General features: G+C 37.2%; 1 protein-coding gene across 1 annotated transcript in view; it reads left to right on the forward strand.

Moving 5' to 3' along the window:
* The first annotated feature begins 572 nt into the window (after positions 1 to 572).
* Positions 573 to 25,316, forward strand: part of syndig1 (synapse differentiation inducing 1) — a 47,484-nt gene continuing 22,740 nt past the window's right edge. The window contains exons 1-3 of the mRNA XM_081350894.1: positions 573 to 903; positions 5,732 to 6,353; positions 13,982 to 14,119. Of these exons, the coding sequence (XP_081207020.1) occupies positions 5,814 to 6,353; positions 13,982 to 14,119 (678 nt within the window). The 5' untranslated portion in view covers positions 573 to 903; positions 5,732 to 5,813. The remainder of the gene's footprint in view (positions 904 to 5,731; positions 6,354 to 13,981; positions 14,120 to 25,316) is intronic.

The raw sequence follows: 25,316 nt of genomic DNA on the forward strand, positions 1-25,316 counted from the left end.
TGGTTGAGGGTTAGTTGCATGTAATTATGCATAAATTACTGTTATTACTATGGTAAGTACATGTAACATATGTAACAAGGACACTGTAAAATAAAGTGTTACCCACTTTATTAAGGTGTCATTGTTACAGTGTAATTATACATTTAAGTACTGAGTAATAATAATTAACTACATGTAGCCTACTATAGGGATAGGGTAAGATTAAGGTTTGGTTGAAGGTTAGTTACATGTAATTATGCATAATTTACTGTTATTACTATGGTAAGTAAATGTAAGATAATATGTAACAAGGACACTGTAAAATAAAGTGTTACCAGAAGTTTAAAGACTTTCTGCATTGTGAATATAGTCACTCAACTGCTGGCCATAACAACACAATTTAGCTGTCACTATGTTCATAATATAACCATATAATATAAATGTTAAAATTAGTTTAAATTTGAATTAAACAAACAAATAGGCTATATGAAAACAAATGGTGTCTCTGCCCTGACTCCTGTCGGTGCGATCTTTAGGACCCAGGGGAACTCGAGCTCATCCATATAAAGACCGCAGATGAGGAGAAAGCAAGTGCACTAGAGTGCTGGAAAATCAACAGTCTCAACGTGTCGTTTCGCTTTTTAACTAGTCTTACCGCAGTCGTATTAAAGCGGCTGGCAAGATGCAGTATAATCGACACAGAGTCCGCATGAAAGGTTTTTACTGGTGATTTCTCCATCCTCCTCACATTCTTGATAGATGACTTCTCGAAGCGGGGACAAAACTGGACACGTTGGACTTTTATTTATCACTCTTCTCCAAAAAATAATATTGTGAAAGGATATATGACACGAGCATTTAACCAGAGATTATTCGTCGTTCAGATGAACATTTACTGACTGCTACACCAGCTCACCTTGGAAGGTAAGTTACCAGTCTGATCACGAACTTGTACAGCAAATGAATGATTGCACCAAGATGACATCAGTGAATCACAGGCTTTCTGAAGCCTGGCAACAGAAACCTTTCTCAAGTCTGTTGTTTGTCTTCATTCTTGCACTGGTACATTTTACCCAGAGATCACTTGATGCGCAGGTTGATTGATTAATGACTGAAGCAGATATATTTTCATCTGCTAGTCAATAATCATAATGAGAGATAGTGGAGGATCATTAAATAATTAAACTTGCATTCATGTGGTCAGTTATGTTGGTTATATGACATATTTACGAGTCGTCTAATCATTGTTTTGTGTCTCAGTCGGATTGGTCTTCATGAACAGATCCCGGACGCAGAGATGTTTTTGTTTGCTTTGAATGTTCAGAATTGCAGTGCAAAACCCTTTCCGAAAATATGCATATTTGCTTAGGATTCATGTTTTGGTCTGATAACATGATTTTGTAGTTATGAAATAAAATTGAATTACTGTAAGTGTTTGAGAAAGAATAAGAGTTCAAATCCAAACAAGCTGTATTGAAAACGTAGCCTAGTGAATTTAGTCCCGTTAATCGATTAAAAAAATAATTAATCACAAATTTTTCTGTAATTAATGGCGATTAATCGCACTTAACATCAAAGTTTTAATAATTTCACATTTAATCTCTAAATAATGTAGAAACAACTGACAATGTAAAGACGGTATCCTATATTTTAAATATTTGTTTAAAGGCATCTTTTTATGAAAGAAGCCCATGTCACTGATACCAATATCGCTTCAGTCTCTATATAAAATAGATTTTTTCCCCCTCAATTTTAGTCATTATAGCCATTCATCATTACAGTATTAAGCCTAAAAGCTATAAATTTTAACATTTATTAGATGTTTTAATTTAATTAAACTTAAAAAAAAAATCTTTACACAAACCCATTATAAATGTCACATTTATCTGTGACCTTCAATATATCAGGGCTCAATTTTTTTTCTATTGGCCCAGTCAGACCAGTTAAGAAAATTGTTTTCGTTGTTTCTAACCCATGTAACTTGTAAACAGCTTCAAGTAAGGTAGGTCAGGTAGGTCGTGAGGTACATAAATTGAATAAAGTTTTCAAACACTTCACAGTCTTCACTGCATAAATTATGAATTAAATATAGATTCATCCTTATTAAAGCTACAAATGTTATTCAGTCAAGAGCTGTGAGTGATTTTCTCTTTTTTTATTCTTTGATTATCCTTAATGACAAACAGCAGCAGGTTTATTAGGCTGCTGTCACTTTCAGACCTGCCGCACATGACACGGATCTGACACGCATCCCATTTTCACAACGCTACTTTCATTTAAGACTTAATTTTTCTCATTTGAGACTCTGCATTCAAGGATACTCTACAAAACGGGCATTTTGGCTTAATTTTGTGTGTTTTTGTTGTCTGAAGTGCCTTTCTGTGCGCACGAGTCATGTGTGTGTCAGACAGATCGGAGATTCACAGATGCGCGCCAGTACCGCACTGCATGCCGTTTTCTTCACGCTAAAATTATTTAAAAGCATTTGCATGAATAAGAGCGTGATCTTATATTGTAACATTAGCAAAAAGATGACGGAAAAAAACAGATGCTGCGTTAATTGCTTTAAATATTTTTAACACGTTAAACCGAAAAAGTTAATTGCGTGCATTAATGCATTAATTTTGACAGCACTAAGTGAATTACATAGAGAACCAAGTGTTCCATTATAGAAAAATGGATTTAAAAATGTTATTTCAACGAGTGGGCGTGCTTTTCATGCTAATAATTATAAAAATCTAGCACACCACACAAGCAATGTGAGTGATGTTGCACTGAATAATCACGGTCCTGTGCTGTTATTTCGTACAACAGCGCCAGTTTAACTGATTATAATAGTAACCCACCACTTACAAGGTGCGTTTCCATTACAGATTTGCGCAAAACTTTTGCGATTTTTTTTTCTAAATATCGACAAAAAACTATTCCGAAATGACGGCGTTTCCATTAACTGATGTTATGCGACTAAAACTTATTTTTTCCTCTCGCGATAAGTAAAATCATTCCAAAAACCATGGTTGTGGCATTTACTATTCCTGTAATTCTTTTGTCTTATATGAATTTAATAAAGAACTCTGTCTGGTATTCTGTCCAAACACACCACGTCATCTACATCAGGTGACCTGTAAATGCGCAAAAACTGTTTCCATTGCAGTTTTGCGAAATATATCTTTTTCGAATTGCCTGAAAAATCACCTCATGCGAGCGTAAAAACTTTTTTGCGATAAATGGGAGTTTTTGCGAAATTGACCTGTTTCCATTGGGCGTATTTTCAATTCGCAATTTCAATTTGCGCAATTTGAAGGGTAATGGAAACGCAGCTACTGTTAACTACACATGACATTTGAAGCAGAAATCATGTCATTTTTTGGTGAACTAACCCTTTAAGGCTGTACTGAAGACAGAGCATTTGACCAATCAGATGAAAGGGGCGTTTCAGCACCATCCACATGTGTGAATGAAATATCGAAGCCATGAACCGATTTGTAAACCACAAACAAAAAATGAGAAATTGAAAATCGAAACAAAAAACAAACAAACAAAAAAAATTATTTTCAGAGAGTATATCAAACGTGTAACCGACTGTTGTTTTCAATTCTATATTTTTTTAAAGATTGGAGGAATATGTTCATTACGATTTACAACCCTAGAAAACATGGAGTTCCTCACTTTCAGAAACCTGCTCCTCATATCTGTTAAAAAGACAATTTCATTTACTTTGTGAATTTTGCTGGCCAGTAACTTTTCTAAAGTCTAAGGTTTATAAGAGGCTTATACCAGACAATCATGGTTTGTTTTAACTATGCATTTTGATACAGTAGTCAACCTATATGGGATTTTCTATGGCTGATGCCAATATCTATGAGGCAGAGTGGCTGATATAATATACAGAAGACAATTAAGTATCAGCAAATGAGTCCTACACAAACTTGCTCAACTGAAAAGAAAGCTTATCTTACACAACATTTACTCAAACCTCACTAAAACAGAGACAAACATTTTTTATAATCAATTGACAAAGCTGTCAGTAGAATTTGGGGATATAAACACTTCTGTCTGAAAGTGAAAACCGCTAAATATTGTACGATTACATGGCCTGGACGAAATATCAGTCTATCGCTAGTGTTTAATGTTTAATTCCTGGAGTCTTTAATGTGGTATTGATGTTTTCACACTAGCCCTGTTAAACTGATGTATGTTTCCTTGGAGGGCATCCAGTGCTGTTTAGCGTATCTAAAACAGTGTAAAATCTGAGGGCCAAAGTGCTGAGATCAGGTATTAGAGTTCCTACACTTTAAAGTACCACTGCAAAGTGTAGGAACGAAGCATCGAAATGTTTACAGGACACTGCTGATGGTGTTATGGATTTTTCTGTGCTCGTGGCAGTAGACTCGAAATCAGATTAGAATGCTGCACACCCATTAGGTGCCCCAGCAATGGACACCGCTTTTATTCGGCACACTGCTGAACTTAGCAGAAAAGAAAGTTTGTGTATTCGGCAACCTGGCTGTAGGGTTTTAGATAACACGATGGTGCACAGCTCTGCAAATTAATGGCCTAGACATGCATTTTATTAGAGCAACCAACATTCACATGATTGAGAAACAACAATAAAATGGTCTTTTGAGAGTTCAGAGGAAAAAACAAACAAAGTTGGTATGAAGACTATACTAATCTCTTGACAGTCTGAGAACATTAGAAATTTGTCTATGCATTAATGTTCTGTATTTGTCTGAAAAAATATATAAAAATATTACATTTAGTTTGGTCTTAAATATTCACTATAAAAATATTAAATTCAATTTCAATTCAGAGTTATTACAGGTTTTCTATTAATTTGAATATTTTTTTTTTGCCAGATTTAAATTGCATAAATAAAATTAAGCCTGATTTTAGGACCTTTAAAAAACATTAATCTCATTAAACTTTTTTTTATAATAGTTAAGCTCATTTTTACCTAGATTATCATACAGACATGCATGTGTGTTTTTATATACTGTATATATATACTTTTTTAATGCCAGTTATTAATTGTCAACGTGGATTTTCATTAGATTGTTGTTTTCTTATTTACTTATGAATTATTATTATACATTTTTTTTCATATGGAAGTCCTTAGAAATATTTTTTTTATGGTACAGAATTTAAAATGTAATTATGAAAATTGGGGAGGTACATGAAAAAAATTGCTAAACTAATTGTCCTGTATTTAAATACCAAGTTCTGGCATGAAATTCTAGATGGCGCTGGCTGATTGGTCCTTAACTCAACTGGATGACATTTACATCGTTTACTACATGGCACAAGCTGATTGGCTCCTTTTGCATCTACAGCCAATAAGCTTGCTACTCAACATTCAAATAGCTGGCTATTGTTTACTATAGCAGTTTCCATATTTTATATAAGCTATTTGTGCAGCAGCAGTATGTTTTTATATGCTCACAGCAGCGTATCTGTGTTTTTATAGACCAAATAATTAACATTGTCATATCCATTACCATGCTAAAAATCGTCAGAGAGTTGTCATGATAGAAATAGACTTAATTTTCTTTGAGCAAAATATAATTACAATTTTCCTTCTCTTGATTTTGGGGTGAAATATGATCCAGACATGCTCTTGACAGGTTTTGTGAGATCCATCGATTCACCAATATATTTCTTTCACTGTTCCATTAAACACTGACATTTGTTGATGTGTGTGACCTCAAATTCCTCCATCACAGTTTTTATAATTCTTTTTATATTCTTGCAGGAAGAAGGGGAGTGACTCTTGAACCTCATGCCTCCACAAAGCCATTCATGAGGCAAGCCTTCCTCCACATCAACAGACCAGCATGGAGAAAGGGCTCCGAACACGACCAGAAACAGGAGTGGCAGATGAGAAAGACCATCTTACTCAAGGGAAGAACCCATTAGTAGGGAGCGCTGACTTGGGACATGAATGTTGCAAACGTAATGGTTTGATCAATACCCACAACTTAATGGTGGAGACTAAGGAAGGACTGGTGTCGGTCTATTCTGCTCCACAGTACCAGGGCCATGTGGTGTCCAAGGACAAAAATGGGACACCGGATGGTAGAGGACCCCCACAGTTGCTCAACCCCAGCACCCTTCCCCAGGCTATAGACCCTTACTACAGGCCCAACCTCATTCTCTACCCCGAGAGCGTGTTGAGAGCATGGGGAGAGGGAGGGGACTGCTGCGAGACCACCTTCATTGAGGACATGACCCCTGCCTCGTCTGCCGGTGCCGTCACTAAAGATGGGATTCTGTTCTCTGACAGCAGGCTTCTGGATCTCTCTATGGAAGACGCCAAGATTCAGACACTGTCCTATGATGTAGATGATGACGATGATGAATTTCAAGAACTCGAGGTGAGAGATTGCATACTATTACTCTTTTAAATATAGTTCACCTGATTACTAACTCACTCTCATGTCATTCCAAACCTGTACTGACTTCCTTTCTTCTTACAATGAAAGTCAATGGTAGAGCTGCACGATTTGGGGGAAAATGTGTAATTGGATTCTTGTGATAATGATTTTTATGGTCATTTTTATGAAATTGTGATTGCGAGTTAAAATGCGATTAAAAATAAAGGTCTATGTATGCTGTGCTTGTTTGGAGGTCTGTACAATTTGGCTAAAACATCTGTGATTATATATCAATGTATCTATGATAAAAAATATTATTATAATTATTACTATAACTATTGTAATATTTTACTATATATATTACAGAACAATTTTTTTGATATAAAAAAAAACAAGCAAGCTCAGCCCAGGTGAGAACTAATGCAATTAGTTACTTTTTTAGGGAGTAACTAAAGCAATATGGTAATATATTACTATTAAAAGTAACTTTCCCCAACACTTATAATGCAGGAAATAATAATAATTTCGCAATAACAAATCGCATTACCAGAAGTGCTGTTATTACATAATTGTATACGTCCTTTTTTTGCATGCGCACCCTTACACACAAACCAGGATTTGCAATACTGCCTACGTAGGCAGCTCACTAGGTTTTGGAACAGAGCCAGCTTTTTGTTAAACTGTTTTTTTAGTCTGTTCGAATAATTTCTGCATCACACAAATGTTTTGTTTCCAATCCATACCCTTGTGAACCATACTTTTGTCCAATGCTATAAGGAAGGTGTGAGCTCTGTCTTTGGCCCTTATTTAACACCATATCCTGTGATATGGTGCTGCTGATCTTTGCAAGAGCATGTGTCTGGAGCTCTTGCCAGACGACTGAGAGAGAGTGGCTGATCAGAAGGGTGTAGAGAGCGTAAGAGAGCTGGTCTGGACAGCCAGTACCCGCTGCTGCCCGCCTGTTCACACCACCTGTTCTGAGACCGATGCGCAGCTTCACAGAGCCGTGCACAAGTGGCCACTGCAGAGCACAGCCAAACAGGCAGATGTGATGTGGACTGTGTCTCATCAAGTTCACTTTGTCGTCAATTACGTGACTTCCAAAAAAGCCTAACATGCAGTCAACGAATTAAAAATGAAAATAATAATTTTATAATATTATAATAATATAATAATAATGTTTTATTTATTTTGGAATGTAATGTTGGTGTTTGAGCATGAAATGTGTGTGCAAAGTTACAAAGCACAAAGTCACTCCAAAGGGAGTTATTTGCAATTAATCAGTAAGCACTGATTTTTCCCCCCAGGTTTTCTTCCAGAAACGAACACGTCACAATATTCCTCATTTAAATAATTCTTGCCCAAGGCATTTGAAAAAGGGGGGCAGAGCCTGGTTGAGTTAGTTAGTGGTGTGTTGTCGCCATGTCTGAGACAATGAAATTCACGGTTATGGTAAGAGTATGTCTGTGCGATATTGACAAAAAAGTTTTTCTGGAGTTTTGTCGATAACTATGATTAGATGATATTTTGCTGAGTGTTTTATTGTGCTGGTGCCCCAAGGACTGCTGTGGACTGCTGACTCTTAAAGTTTTTGATATTTTTCATATTCTGTGTGGAGGTTAGTTCTCAGCATTGACATAAATGACATTTTCCAATAAGTTTAAATTGATTTCTGTCTTTTATCAGCATTTTTACCTTTACATGGGCAATTTTTCCTTACCTAATGAAATTAATAATTTATGATGTCAAATTCTTACATTTCATCAATAAATTCAACAAGACACCATATGGTTGTTTCCAGTCAAATGAAATCAGTATCAACGAAATCCATCCTTACATCTTTAGACAGACTGTTTAATGCAGCTCAGAGGTGACATAAATGCATTTAAACTGCAGATACAAATGCATAAATGTTTTTAATTTTTTAAATCAAACATTGAATATTTATATGGAACGATTTTAAAATCAAAAAGATACTTTAAATATGAAACTTAAACCGCCAGTAGGTGGCGGCAAGTGACTATTAATGAGTGAGTCATTTATTCAACAGATTTGTTCAAACGACTGATCATTTCTGAAACAAAGCATTTTACTTTCTTAATGAGTGAGTCATTGAATCATTAATTCAACCAGTTTATTCAAAAGGACTGATTCCTTCAGTAACGAAACACAGCTGTGTTGCTCAAAGACGCAAAACCGTTCTGCTGTGGCTTTGTTTAGAACTATTTCCGTCTGCGAAATAGAGCAAAAACAGGCAATATTGTGTCTAAAATGTAAGTCACTTAATATTTACTTCTCGTTTATTAAACTGCGGTAAATCACATTTGCAATCGTGTTGATATTTGGAAAACGTCATTCTTTGTGTGATTGCTTGACTATCATATCATATGATATAGATATAGCCTAAAAGACAAATGCTAATGCAGGGGCATTTTTACTGCATTTTAATAGAGTAAATCAAGATTTAATAAATTTAATAGAGCCTCTCAAGGCTTGTTTTGTTTGTTTTTTGCAAAATGAGGGACATACTCGATAATCTCAGATTGCACATCAATAAAACAACAATTATTATAGGCGATATATCACACACCCTAGGTAAGGGGCATGACATTTTCACAACACAATGGTCCAGCCCACCAATTAGAGCACATTGCGTTTTATCGGAAGGAGGGGCTTCATAGAGACAGGAACTAAACGGAGCGTTACTGACAGGCTGAGAAAAGAGGTGCTGCAATAATGTAAAATATGTGAAAAATAATGTTGTTTTTTTTAGGGCTGTCAAACGATTAATCACGTCCAAAATAAAAGTTTGTGTTTACATAATTTATGTCTGTGTATGGAGTATAATTATTTCCTATATATAAATACACACACATGCATATATATATATTTAAGAAAATGTGTTATTTATATATAAAATATTTATATATAATATAAATATATATACACAGTATATACATGCAAATATTTCTTAAATATATACATGCATGTGTGTGTATTTATATATAGAAAATAATTATACACCGTACACACACACGTATTATGTAAAAACAAACTTTTATTTTGGATGCGATTAATCGTTTGACAGCCCTAGTTTTTTTGTACATTCAAGCATGAAAACCTATTCTAGTAAACCCCAAAAACTAAATCAAGGGCATAGGTCACCTTTAATAAAGGGCATTCATTGATCATAAGGAAAATATTGATCTGCATTTGCCAGAATTTTAATTTGAATTAAAATCTGAACAGTCATTGTATGAAAAAGAGCTGTTTGAAGGTTAAAGACACTCTATCTCTTTTGGGTATTCCATAATTGGCTAATCAAAAATCTAATTTATGGAGAGATTAATCAGTCTATGAAATGTGGGAAATGAAAATCTGATTGCATTGTCCTGAAAAAAACATCACATCATACAGCACAGGACAGCTTGCACAGCCACTACGATGACTCATGTAACACTTTCCATTATTGCTTTCACGAATGCATTTTGAGGAGAAGGATTTTTTTTTTTTACCTGCAGAGATAACTCTATCACGCCTCCTTTCATAATCGCAGCCTTTATAATATGCTCTGGCCTTTTTGAAATTCAAATTGGAATCAAATTAATGGAACACTTGACATTCCTATTATGCAGACACACTCCTCAATCTGTTGCACCATTACGTCCTCACACATGTTGCTTCATATGACACGCTGTTTGGAAGAAGATGTGCCAGGTTATGGGAGCAACTTGCCACTTGCAGCTAAAGCCAATTTGAGCAAATGAGATCTTTCAAGATGTGTACTGAAGTTTGTCAATGAGGCTGGACTGGAAGTTGGCAACTGTTCATTCTACATTATTTGCATAATTAGAAATATGGTGTACCCAGGTGATGCAATCAAATGAATATTAAATTCCATTTGTCATTTAATTTCAACACTCTGCCTCATATTAGGAACTACAATTGAAATTTAGCTTTTAGCTAATACTATTATAATAGAGCATGAATTGTCCCTAGATGAATAAATGGATATTATGGTATAAATACACTTCTGATGATTCACAGGGGTTAAGGAACATGCTTTGTGTTCCACAAATATGACAAAAAAAAAAAAAAATCCCATTTCACAACATCCCATTCCATCCCATCCCATCCCATCCCATCCCATCCCATCCCATCACTTTAATAGAGTAATTTAAAAGTTTAATTTTGCTTGTCTTATGTGCAAAGAAAAAACATTTGGCCAAATGCATAAAATGACAGCTTTAAAAGTTGTAATGCTACGATTAACTCTCATTAAATCAGGTAGGCCTCTTGGGCAAACATTACATCATACACAGCACTGTAATCTGAAACGAACTGCTCTGACAATCAGGTTGAGGATCCAAACGCAGCTTTTATTGGGACAATCCAGAATTGTAATCCATAAAACAGGCAAATTGGTCAGATACAGTGCAGATAATCCAGACAATAAACCACAGGGCAGAAAACAAAGGCAAACAGGGAAATCCAGGACAACAGGCAGACGATCAAAACTACGATGAGGGAAACCAGCATATAAGAGCTCAGAACATACAAGACTCTGCAAAAAATGAATGAATACACCAGGTTTATAGGCAAACATAAATGAGATCATGATAAACAGGTGGTAGTAATCAGAACATGAGTCCAGGCAATGGGTTATGGGAAATGTAGTTCATAAAGTGCTGGCAATGGCCCAGGGAGGAGGTCAAGGGCACTCCAGCATAATCAGTGTTTATTAAAAATTGTTATATATAAAGAAGCTCTATGCTTGTTTGTAGGTGATTGTCAATGTGATTATTTGTGATTATATATCGATATTACTATAATAATAATAATTTTAAAGTGCAACAGTAAAATTACAATGCTTTTATTTATGGCTGTCTTAATTTTTTTTTTTTTTAACGGTAAACCACCTATTTTGCCAGAAAACCACAGAGATCCCTTAAAGTCATCAAAATCAAAACAAATCACCATGAATCTAAATTGAATAATTTTTTTTTTTCGTGGAACATTGCATTGCTTACTATAAATTATTTAACTGTGCACAGCCTTTTTTCTTTCTTTATCAAGTGATCAAGTCTTTACTATTGTGTACTATTGTCTTTACTACTTGTGTAGTTTGGCTGATGTAGTGTCCACCCATTTTCATTTGTGTGAGGGCAGTTCACTCTGCCCCGTATCTGTTAACATATGCAGAGGGCATTTTGGTGCAAATTGGTCACAAGAGAACCAGGTTGTGCAAGCTGTTTATGCCCTTGTGTATAGTAAATAAGGTGAAAAAGGAAACATCCATCTACACGCCATTGACACATTCAAGCTGTGATTAATACATACCCAAGAACATGTCATCCAGTGTTGTGGCCTTGAGTTTCTATTAGGGCTGTGTATCACAAAGAATCTGGTGATACGATACGTATCACGATACAGGGATTATGATACGATGTATTGAGATATTTTGCAATTCTGTAAGAAAGGCGATATATTGTGATATTTCTTTTTTTTTAGGAAGTAAATCTAATAATAAAATAAAAAAAACTCATAAAGTACACACCACCATATGCATAAAACCTGAGCAAAAAAAACTATTATTTAATCCAAACAATGGAATCTGCATTTGCAGGAATATTTAGGTATATATATATACAGTAGGAAGGTTTCTTCAAGCATCTTGGAGACGTTCCCGCAGTAATCTATTGTATAAAGCACTGTATAAATAAACGTGACATGACTGGAGTGCTGAATTGCAGAGCTTGTGCAAACATCCACATCGCAATGATCAGATGCTTTCTTAATTGTTTTCTCACAACAGTTTTGCTGTTATCTAAACGCATCTAAACGCTCAGGCGTAGGGATGTTAAGTGAGCTCTTAGATTCAATGTTTTTTTCCTAGTATTGTATTTTAGCATGGCTTATTTTGAAAACAACATGATTCTTGACAATCTGGACAGAACCTCGACTGCACTGGCATATCAATTGCCTCGAGTTGCTGGAAGTGTTGCTGTCCCTGCTGAGGTTTCAGCTGTTGATCGGATGGTCAACACGACAACGGTTTACGTACATAAACCGCCAGTGCGGTTTTTGCCCGCCCTCTATTCTGGAGTCAGACTAAAGTTACTGTGGTCCACTCACCTCCCAGGCGAGCTCAGTCGTGCAGCAGACGCGATGTCCCGGCAAATATTGCTCCAAGGACAGTGGACTTCCAACTCCCAAGCTATCCAGCTGACTTGGAGTCAATTCGGCGAAGCACAGGTTGATCTGTTCACTTCGAAGGAATCCTCCCAATACCCTTTGTAGTATTTCTTGTACAAGGCCCCCCTTATCATAGATGCACTGGCACACAGCTGGCCCTGGGGTCTATGGTACAAGGGTATGGGTACAAGGTCAGGGAGGACAAAGAAGAAGTCCTGTTGTTTGCACTGTATTGGCCCAGCCGGACTTGGTTCTTGGAGCTCATGTTCCTAAAACATTCCCTCCCTGGTGGATCCCTCTAAGGAAGAACCTCCTTTCTCAGGGACAAGGCACAATTTGTACACACTGCACGATGGATCGGCGACAGGAGGTTTCACACTGCATGACCTTACAAGAGAAAGAATCGCCGTCAACTTCTGTCTGGTCCACAAACTACGTTTCACAACCAAACACACATGAGAAGTCATAGGGAAATAACGCAAGATCACTCGTGCATGAGATTGGAGTTCTCGCGCAAGACTGAAATTGTTATTAAAAATGATAGCCTGCAAGAAGATTGCGATCCAAATTGTCTGTGCCCTGATTTATAGTGAAAAAAACCCAAACAGATTATGCGGGAGGAAATGGTTAGGAGACAAGGGGAGCAAGGACTGTGTGTTCTGCAAAAAGAGTTGGGGTAAATAAATAATTTTGCAATGTGCTGCTGTTGCTGCTGGTCAAGCAAATGTTTGTGCTTTGTTTCTGTTTGATATGTAAATATATCTATTAAAATACTGATATTCTGGTCTTTAACTCCTCCCCGAACATCCCGCTGCCCTGTTTCTTGCTCTCTCATTGGCTGTAGGTAATCACCAATGTAGTTTTCAGTCAGAACACATTCACACAGCAGGATTTTGAATCGCAGACAGGTCCAGATATTTAGCATGCCAAATATCTCACGGGCGTCGGCGACTCGTTGTCACTCACGTGAACGAGCACCGATTTGCCTGTGATTTTGGGCATTTGTCGGCTATCTCCCAAAACCTGTCGGCGAGTGAAAATCGGGCCTAAAATCGTTCAGTGTGAACTCGGCATTAGACGTGCCAGCAGGTTGGACCCTCACCCTACGTGCCCAAAGTTCCCACTTCCCCTTTTAGGGATCAAGTGGTGAACTTGCAAGCCCTGCCTTGAGACAAGGCCTTATAGCGTCTCGCTGTGTCCAGTCCAGTACATTTTTTTGAGAACATTTTAAATGTAGCCTAATATATTTTTTCAAATCGATATTGAATAAAATTGAATCGAGATCAGAATTTAATTGAATGCTTGTTAGCATTATTACTCCACTTTTTTGGTCTTATTTTTCCCTGAAAAGGACAGAGATGTGAAATGGAGAGAGTTTGATGAAAAGCCTCTCTGTCATCTGATTCATTCAGTGTTTTGTGTGTTTTCTGCAGAGTGAGTACTCAAGTGACTCAGAGAGTGAAGACAATTTCCTCCTGATGCCTCCGAGGGACCACCTGGGCCTCAGTGTTTTCTCCATGCTCTGCTGTTTCTGGCCCCTGGGGATTGCAGCTTTCTACCTGTCTCATGAGGTGAGAAGTTCTCAACAAATAACTAATATGCCAACATAAACGCCAAGAATTTGTTACATTTCTTAATAATAATAAAAAGCCCATCTATTCACTCTTAAAATAAAGGTTCCAAAAGGTTCCAAAAGCAACAAGAGGATTTGAGTTAAGGATAACTATAAAGATCTAGTTCTAAAAATCGTTCTTAATTTAAAAGAGTAGTCCACACCACAACTATAACGATAACGGCACACAGAAACGATACTGTTGAAAGCCCTTTTTATGAATTTTTTGTTTCTCCAGCTGATGAACGATAAAAACATTGACAGCCAATCAGAATCCACCTGACCTTAAAGAGCTCGAGGATTCGGCAGATAACAAAACTGCAGTGTGTGCTTAGAATAAACAGGTGTGGATGCTAATATTTTATTGCTTAGATGCTAATATGTGGAGTCATTTTGTTATAGTTATCTTTATAGTTATCCTTCTTGGTGTGGAACACGTCTTTTCAGTCGTTTTACAATGGTATTAAATTATGGTTGTAACTTTTTTTGAGAAGTTGTGCACTTTTCTTCCTGTGATAATGCAGTTCACACTCAAAACAGAGTTGCATCTGTTGTACTTAATTTTTTTATTGCAATGAATTTATATAATAATGATAATAATAATTTTATAATTATTATCAATCCTTCAGATTAGAGTTTTATTGATACGTTCACCATACATGTGCCATATTATGCTGGATGCTCCTGTGCTTTGGAAACAAAGACTTGGGGCACTCTGTTTAGCAGCTAAAACTCACAGCACACACTGCAGGGTAAAGTCAGTCGTTATATGTTACACTCTGAACATTTGAAAACAAATATCCATTTATGTAGTCTGATGTATTCTGCAGGGCAGAAGATGGAGAATTCCCCGGGTTTGCCACATTGTTTCATAAAGGTGAATATAGTATGCTGCAGTGTCAGATGTATTTATAGCTTACCGCAATGCTCTTGAGAGGAGAGAGATTGCTTACAGAAAGTGTGCTGAGAGAGGGAGAGGTCATTCGCCTCTGGTGGGAAACGTACCGAGAAGTGGTAATTGCAGTATTTTCACGCATTCCCCTTCTTATTAAATGCTTATTTCAAAGCATTAATTCAAAACAGGAAAATTATGGATATGTGTAGTGTTCATCTCCCTTTGTTTGTGGGTGAAAAACATTTCACCCCAACATGAAAAGGAAAAAAGAAAGAGAAAATTAAGTCTATTTTTTTCCTGCTTTTTGACATTATTTTTAAGAATATTCTTAATCATGACAGTATTAAAAAACAGTATAACTAATACTATAAATGATGTATAAATATTTTACAATTACAATCATAATGTTTTTGCATTTTCTTCCCACAACAATAATGTCACGATGTTAAAATATCTTAAAGTGCCCTGTTTACAATAGGTTTACATGCATCCAAGGTTACTTAAATTTCCTCATAATATACATTGCAGCATCACTTAATTTCTCATAATGTCTGGAACAGTTTGATCAAGTATTTAGTCTCTCTAAACCCTTCCTTTCCACAAGCCTACTCTGCTCTTGATTGTCTGTTGTGATTGGTCTAGCGCTTCCAGTGCGTGTTGGAAATGAAATGAATTTCAGCTCCGGATCTTCCTCAGAACTTGATACACAGTGAAACGAACAGTAACAATGGCATTGATTTTACCGTATCAATTCCAGCCTCATCTTTTTTAAATGCATGCATAGTGGATTTGTTTTCGCTGCAGAAAATGGTGTCCTCTCAACATGTTGACAACATGAACTAAACTCTTCCAGGCCTCAGTTATAACTGCTGTGTTTGAGGGTCAAAGTTGTTGTTCACATTGTTCACAGGCAGCCAATGAAGACCAAAATCTGGCAATATGCAAGTTTGTTACAAACCAACTTAGGTGTAACACTGGGTGCTCCAGAGATTAAAAAAAGAGTAGGATCCAAATGCAGTATTAGTGGTTTATTAATAAAATAACACAAGTAATCCAAACAAAGGCCAAACAGAGGAAACCAAGACACTGGGAAAGGCAGGCAAAAACAGAACAGAAAGAACAACACCAGAACAACACCAAGAACATGGGAAAACACTGGGGTTTAAATACACAAGATAACAAGGGGCTAACACAGGACAGGTGAAGTTGATTAATTGTCATGGAAACTAACCAGGGTTGCTACTAAACACAGGAAGTGAGAACAGAAACATTTCCACCACACTGGAACAATAGGAACAAAAAAAAATTCAACTTAAAAGTCCTTTAACACAAGTCAAGGGAACACAAGACAGGAATCACGACAGAGCGGATTTCAGACAGGAGGGATTGGGAGCGGAACGTGGGAGGGATGGAGGGCCAGGCCATTGTAGTTGAAATGGAGACTGAGAAGGATCAGAAAGCCAAGGCGAAGCCGGCAAGGCAGAGCTGACATCTCAGCAGAACAGGCGGATCTGGAGACCACAAAGACAGGGCAGGCATACCTGGTGTTGACCACGGCAGAGCTGGTGAAGCAGAAGACCAAGACCACTACTGTGGAAAAGATGGAGCAGAAGATCAGACGCCCACCATGGCGGAGCAGGCGGAACTGTAACAGAGAGCACAAAGAGGTTACAAATGGCCATAACAGGAAGCACAGAGGGTTCAGAGAAGGCCATCTTGGTCGTGTCAAGGCAGAGAGAGAGAGTTCAGGGAACATCTCCGCCACCTCGAGAGGATCAGTACAGACTCAACACCGACTCGATACATTGCCGCCTCTTTCAGAGGGTCCTCAGTGTTCACCGCCACCTCGAGAGGAGCAGTAGAAGTGTATTCAGCTCAAATACACAAGATGGCGGCTGCCATTAAAGGAAACACAGCTGATGGCGGTAGGACCTTCTGGACCACTGGACCTGGGACCACCATAGATGGAAGTGCGTGGATCACCGAACTTGGATGCACTGAATCCCTCAGACTTGGAACCACCGGACTTGGAAGCCCCGACGTGGGCCAAGTTCCGCGTGATTAATTGTCATGGAAACTAACTAGGGTTGCTATGGTGACTAACAAGGGTAACTACAGAAACAAACAAGGCACATAGCAAGCAGGAACTAAACAGAAGTAAACATAGAAACAATATGAACAGTCTTAAGTCTGACTAAGACTTCAAAGTCCTTAAACACAAGACCGGAATCATGTCAGGAAGTAAGACTGGAATTAGTGATGACTTTTTTTTTTCCAGGCAGTTCAGAATTTATTATTTCTTTTGGAAGACAAAAACTCCATTTATCTGCACTTTGATCTTTGAAACTGTAGACCTTTTACATTCACAAACATGTATATTACACACTACAAGAAAGGTAATATCTGAAAAGCATAATAAAGGCCCTTTAATGTTCCTCAAACAGACCTCATTTTCTGAAAGAAAAAACATAATTTCTATTGATTTTGGACTGAAATATGTCCTGAACACGTGCTTGATGGGTTTTGCGAGGGTCATTATGTGTTTAAACGTTCAGTGTTCTCATCTGATGCTGACTTTAAAAGCAGTTTATGGCCCCATCTCTCTCTCTCTCTCTTTTGCTCTGTTTTTCTCTTTCATGCGATACATCACGACTCAACACCCACAGCTCTCTCTAATTCTGTGTCTGAAAAAATAAAAATCCTTTCTCAGCCTAGTTCTTAAAATCTAAGCCTACACCATAATCAATTTACTGCAATCCTTCTATAATCCAAGTCAACAGATTCACATTATTTTGGAATGTTTTGTCATGTAAAAATATCACAACAAAATGTTGTCAAAATGTTATTGTGCACTAAGTAAAATTTTTGGAATAAATATATAAATATCTGTGTTAAAAGATGCTATACAGAGTAGGTTGTTTGTGAGTACATGTTAGACACATTAAATTATGCTTCAATTTTGTGAATGCATTAAAATAAAATGAATTGGTTCAATAGCATTCTGTATCAACCACACAGTAACATTATTCCTGTCTTACAATAATTCAAATTATCACAGAAGTACTGGGATAAGAGTTTATAGTTCGGATATAAACACGGATGTCTACAGTTATCTATAGATTAAATAATTTTTGAGCAACCTTCATACTTAAATCATCTATTGAAAGTAACTTGACGCTTCAAAATAAAGATTGTATCAATTACATTGTTACACCAGTAAGTTGCGACAAGTAACTGTTAAAAAATGTATTTGTCATTGAATCATTTATTGAAGAGATTTGTTCGAAAAACCTTGATTCATCAGTCTTTATGAGTGAGTCATTGAATCATTAATTCAAACCTATTTGTAAAAAGAAATCGAAATAATTAAATATTTTTAAATAGACTGCAGCAATTAACATTTTGTTAGAACTACTTTTAAATTACATCTTATTTTGTTTAGTTGTCTATTCAGGATCATGGGAGAATCATGATTCTCAGTTTATTTAGAAGAGTGCAACTCTAATTTATAGACACAAACTCTTGGCTATAAAAAGATATTAAGCATTTTCATTGTTATTCCCAACAAAATGGATAATTTAAAACAAAAAAGTTTAACACACCTTTTGAAACCACACAGCACAGTTTGTCACACTATATGTGCTAACTTGCAAAGAAAATGTACAAAAATATCAAAGCATTTAAGGCCAATGAATAATGTAATTAATAAATTGTATAAAATGCCAACATATACAATGGACAACTTAGCCTGACCTAACAATTCTGAAAAAGCTTTCCGTTAAAACCTACCTTCATTATACAGTTTAGTACTCTTATCTAAATGTAGACTGAATGTAGTTTTTTTTTTTTTCAACTGAAATGACAAAAATATGATATTGGAGTTCACAAAAACATTCAAATTATTCATACCATTCCTAATAATAGTATAAATTTTGCATCAACCTTATATATCTTGTGTGGCAACTAGCCCTGGCCTCACCTTTATGCTTTTTTCTCTCTCTGCTATAGACTCCAGGTGTACCTAAAGAAAATGTTTAAACTGCACTTTTTACAGCAATTAAAATGTAACATCATTCATTTGAATTCAGAATTGTGTGTGTGTGTGTTGAAGGCTCAGTGTAATACAGTCTGAATGGTCATGTATTATACATCTAGTGTTGCTCCAGGACCTTTCATCTTCTCAGTGAGTTTGACGAGAAGCTAATGGATGGCCGATATGAAAGTCATCCGCCAGTGGGATATTCTGTGTGAATGAACCAGGCGTGATGTGCCTTGAGGGAGGCCGAAGCAGCCTCTTTGAACAGCTTTTTTTTTTCTATTCTCTTTCAGCGGCATCATTTTTAAAAGGTTATTGCTGTCTGCTGATATAATTGCATATAGATGTAATCAGATATCTAAATAATTAGAAGGAACTACAAGTCATATTAACTAAGAATGAATAATGACCACTGATAGCATCCTTTTATTTTCATGGGCTGTCTGCAATGTTTTAGCTCTCAATTCACTTATGAAAATCAGGTACAAACACTACCAAAATGTAGTGCTTAATACACTTTGCATGGCACAATGTCCCATGTTGCTAGATTGCTAGATTGTGGAGGATACCTTACTTTAGCTCCAGTACTGTGATCCCAGTCTCCTAAATCTGAAACACTCATCTGCACCACGCATCTGGACATATTGTGAACACCCATTTTTTGGCCATTATTTCTAAACCATGAACCAAAACAACCAGGTTTTATTATTGGATTTTCTTCAGCATTATGGGTAGTGTGGTTGTAACCCTATAATTTTACTATCAAATGTTTATTTTTTTTATTTTTTTATTTTTATTTTTTTTAGATTAAGTAGAAATCTAAGTGAAGTTTTTAGATTACTCCCCACTGTACTTCTCCCGAACTTTGTTAATAAAACATCACATAAACATTCATGAACTCACACATCAGTTATGATAAATGGAAGCTCAAGCATGTTCGCTTGACGTGCGAGAACCAATGAGGTTCATTCTCGTGTTACGCAGCACGTTTGAGCTTCTCAAGAACCAGTGAGGTTCATTCTCGTGTTACGCAGCACGTTTGAGCTTCTCAAGAACCAATGAAGTTCATTCTCGTGTTACGCAGCACGTTTGAGCTTCAGCAAGAACCAATGAGGTTCATTCTCGTGTTACGCAGCACGTTTGAGCTTCTCAAGAACCAATGAAATTCATTCTCGTGTTACGCAGCACGTTTGAGCTTCAGCAAGAACCAATGAGGTTCATTCTCGTGTTACGCAGCACATTTAAGCTTCAGCAAGAACCGATGAGGTTTATTCTCATGTTACGCAGCACGTTTTGAGCTTCAGCAAGAACCAATGAGGTTCATTCTCGTGTTTCGCAGCACGTTTGAGCTTCAGCAAGAACCAGTGAGGTTTATTCTCATGTTATGCAGCACGTTTGAGCTTCTCAAGAACCAATGAGGTTCATTCTCGTGTTACGCGGCATATTTGAACTTCTGCAAGAACCAATGAGGTTCATTCACGTGTTACGCAACACGGAACCAATGAGGTTAATTCTCGTGTTACGCAGCACGTTTGAGCTTCAGCAAGAACCCGTGAGGTTTATTCTCATGTTATGCAGCATGTTTGAGCTTCTCAAGAACCAGTGAGGTTTATTCTTGTGATACCCAGCACATTTGAACTTCTGCAAGAACCAATGAGGTTCATTCTCGTGTTACGCGGCACATTTGAGCTTCTCAATAGCTAGTGAGGTTCATTCTCGTGTTACCAAAGACGTCTGAGCTTCAGCAAGGACCAATGAGGTTCATTCTAGTGTTACGCAGCACGTTTGAGCTTCTCAAGAAATGAAAGCTTTAGCATAAGTTCTGCCGGGAAGACTCAATTGTTACGTCACTTTACCTTCTCATCTATCCAATCATATTCTAATACTCGTGGTATAAAAGATTGGTACTTACACACGTTTGAGTTCGCAGATGCTGAAGCCAAAAGAACTTTATTGCTTGCTGGGCTGTTAATAAATGTATAATTGTCACAGTATTTATTCTCCCGAGTCTTTCTGGTAGAACTAACGAGGTTCATTCTCGTGTTACGCTGCACATATGAGCTTCTCAAGAACCGATGAGGTTCATTCTCGTGTTACGCAGCACGTTTGAGCTTCAGCAAGAACCAGTGAGGTTTATTCATGTGTTATGCAGCACGTTTGAGCTTCTCAAGAACCGATAAGGTTCATTCTCGTGTTACGCAGCACGTTTGAGCTTCAGCAAGAACCAATGAGGTTCATTCTCGTGTTACGCAGCACGTTTGAGCTTCAGCAAGAACCAGTGAGGTTCATTCTCGTGTTACGCAGCACGTTTGAGCTTCTCAAGAACCGATGAGGTTCATTCTCGTGTTACGCAGCACGTTTGAGCTTCAGCAAGAACCAGTGAGGTTTATTCATGTGTTACGCAGCACGTTTGAGCTTCAGCAAGAACCAGTGAGGTTCATTCTCGTGTTACGCAGCACATTTGAGCTTCAGCAAGAACCAGTGAGGTTTATTCATGTGTTACGCAGCACGTTTGAGCTTCAGCAAGAACCAGTGAGGTTCGTTCTCATGTTACGCAGCACGTTTGAGCTTCAGCAAGAACCAATGTGGTTTATTCTAGTGTTACGCAGCACGTTTGAGCTTCTGCAAGAACCAGTGAGGTTTATTCATGTGTTATGCAGCACGTTTGAGCTTCAGCAAGAACCAGTGAGGTTCGTTCTCATGTTACGCAGCACGTTTGAGCTTCTGCAAGAACCAGTGAGATTTATTCACGTGTTACGCAGCAAATTTGAGCTTCACCAAAAACCAATGTGGTTCATTCTCGTGTTACGCAGCACATTTGAGCTTCTCAAGAACCAATGAGGTTTATTCATGTGTTACGCAGCACGTTTGAGCTTCTCAAGAACCAATGAGGTTAGTTCTCGTGTTACGCAGCACATTTGAGCTTCAGCAAAAACCAATGTGGTTCATTCTCGTGTTACGCAGCACATTTGAGCTTCAGCAAGAACCAATGAGGTTCATTCTCGTTACGCAGCACGTTTGAGCTTCAACAAGAGCCAATGAGGTTCATTCTCATGTTAAGAAGCACAGAACCAATGAGGTTAATTCTCGTGTTACGCAGCACGTTTGAGCTTCAGCAAAAAACAATGTGGTTCATTCTCGTGTTACGCAGCACATTTGAGCTTCAGCAAGAACCAATGAGGTTAGTTCTCGTGTTATGGAGCACGTTTGAGCTTCTCAAGAACCAATGAGGTTTATTCATGTGTTACGCAGCACGTTTGAGCTTCTCAAGAACCAATGAGGTTAGTTCTCGTGTTACGCAGCACATTTGAGCTTCAGCAAAAACCAATGTGGTTCTTTTTCGTGTTACGCAGCACATTTGAGCTTCAGCAAGAACCAATGAGGTTCATTCTCGTGTTACGCAGCACGTTTGAGCTTCAACAAGAGCCAATGAGGTTCATTCTCATGTTAAGAAGCACAGAACCAATGAGGTTAATTCTCGTGTTATGCAGCACATTTGAGCTTCAGCAAAAAACAATGTGGTTCATTCTCGTGTTACGCAGCACATTTGAGCTTCAGCAAGAACCAATGAGGTTCATTCTCGTGTTACGCAGCACGTTTGAGGTTCAGCAAGAACCAATGAGGTTCATTCTCATGTTAAGAAGCACAGAACCAATGAGGTTAATTCTTGTGTTATGCAGCACGTTTGAGCTTCAGCAAGAACCAATGAGGTTTATTCACGTTACGCAGCACATTTGAGCTTCAGCAAGAACCAATGAGGTTTATTCACATGTTACGCAGCACATATGAGCTTCAGCAAGAACCAATGAGGTTTATTCATGTGTTACGCAGCACGTTCGAGCATCAGCAAGAGCCAATGAGTTTCATTCTCATGTTATGTAGCACGTGTGAGCTTCTCAAAAACCGAAAAGGGTTTATTCTTGTGTTACGAGAAACAGCATGTTTTAGCTTCTGTTTATGTTCGCTGATCAGTATTTAAATGTGAATAATAGACTACATTAAATCTGATCATCATAAAAAGTGATCATGTCTCTTCAGAAAATTTGGACTAAACCGCTGAATTCATATGGATTAGTTTTACAATCTCTTTATGTACTTTTTGTAGCGTCAAAGTGGTAGTTGCTGAGACTGTCAATGGAGGGACAGAAATCTCTCATATTTCATCAAAAAGTCTTACGGGTCTGGAACGACACTTTCATTTTTGGGTGAACTATCTCTTTAAGTCACAGTACTGGACTAAGTTTCTTAGAAATATGTCTAGGCTTGTTGTTTGATAATTCTCCAAATATTTTTCCATTTTTTTCAGTTGTGGAGAGTTCTGCTCAGAGGCCCTTAAACTTTTTTTTTTTTTTTCATTTACTATTCATCTCTGCTCAATAATCATGTGGGTTTGTGGTTTTATATCATTGCTTACTAATTGCATCTGTGTATTGGGGGATGCATTTTTATCTTTTCTATTTAAGTTACCCAGTGATTGCCTCCATGTAAATTTCCATGTTTTTCACCAAAGCAAGTAATTAATTCTGAATTTTAAAATGGTTTTATATTGAGATAAAATCTTAATGGATTTTAATGTAGAATTAAATCACACATCTTATCACATTTGGGCCGTATGACATGCTAAACAATAACATGTAGTATGATTTCCAATAGTTTGTGTTTAAAAAGGGGGAACATTTTATTAAATTATAATATTTATTTAGTAAATAAAAAATAAATTGAATTGTTACGGTTATGAATTTGTAGTAGCCATTAGACTTCATCATGTTCATCTTCATATTCATCATTCATCTTCACACATTTCCATATTTACCACCAGCGCCTCTCATGCAAGTCAAGTCAAGTCACATTTATTTATATAGCACTTTTTACAATCAGATTGTTTCAAAGCGGCTTTACAGAGATAACAGGAAAATAATTCAAAAAAGTTTGTTTCCAGAAGAAAATAATGTCACAGTCCAGCTTAAGTAAGTTAAGTGATGTTTCATTTTTGTTTTAAAAACATTATTAATTTAGTTCATTTATATATATTTAGCCGCTCTGGAGTAAACCGTGATGTCATCGTCCAGCTCAGTTCTTAAATAAATTAAATGTTAATTTTAATGTCCCCAACTAAGCAAGCCAAGCCAATGGCAACATAGGTGTAAAAAGGTGACAGTGGCAAGGAAACAAAACTCCATCAGTGACAGAATGATGGAGAAAAAAGCCTTGGGAGAAACCAGACTCTGGGCAGTTCTCCTCTGGCCAATGACCGAACAGTGTATGATTATGATTCAAGCAGCATTATAGGTCAGAAGTCAGATTGGTTTGGAACAATCAGAATATTATCCAGTTCCATCTGGTTGAAGATGGAGGTATGACCAAAAGCCTCGAATTTAGTGATCTTAAAGAGCGCGATGGATTATAGGGCGATAGAAGATCCGTTAAATAGACTGGAGCTAAGCCGTTTAGGGCTTTATAAGTCAGTAGCAATACCTTGTAATTAATACGGAACTTTATAGGTAACCAATGTAGTGATGATAAAATCGGTGTTATATGATCATATTTTCTTGATCTAGTAAGAACTCTAGCGGCTGCATTTTGGACTAACTGTAGCTTGTTTATTGAGGATACAGGACAACCAGCTAATAAAGCATTACAGTAATCTAGTCTCGAGGTCATGAAGGCATGAACTAACTTTTCTGCATCAGAAACTGATAGCATATTACGTAGCTTAGCAATGTTTCTAAGGTGGAAAAAGGCTGTTTTTGTAACATATGAAATATGATTTTCAAAAGACTGGTTGCAGTCTAGTATAACACCCAGGTCTTTTACTGTAGAGGATAATGTAACAGGACATCCTACTATGTTAAAGTTGTATTGTGAGAGGTTTTGTGGGCGTTTTTTTGAACCGATAAGTAGTACCTCTGTCTTTTCTGGATTTAATAAAAGAAAATTACACGTCATCCAATCTTTTATATCTTTAACACACTCTGTCAATTTGGATAATTTAGCGTTTTCATCCGGCCGTGATGAAATATATATTTGAGTGTCATCAGCATAAGAATGGAAACTAATTCCATGTTTCCTTATAATATTTCCAAGTGGCATCATATATATTGGGAATAATAGAGGGCCCAACACAGATCCCTGCGGCACTCCATAGTTTACTGAAGTTATGATCGATTTTTCTCCATTTAAATAGACAAAATGGTAGCGGTCAGATAGGTATGATTTGAACCAGCT

The sequence above is a fragment of the Scardinius erythrophthalmus genome, assembly GCF_964197995.2.
Source record: "Scardinius erythrophthalmus genome assembly, chromosome: 21".
In the NCBI taxonomy this organism is placed as follows: Eukaryota; Metazoa; Chordata; class Actinopteri; order Cypriniformes; family Leuciscidae; genus Scardinius; species Scardinius erythrophthalmus.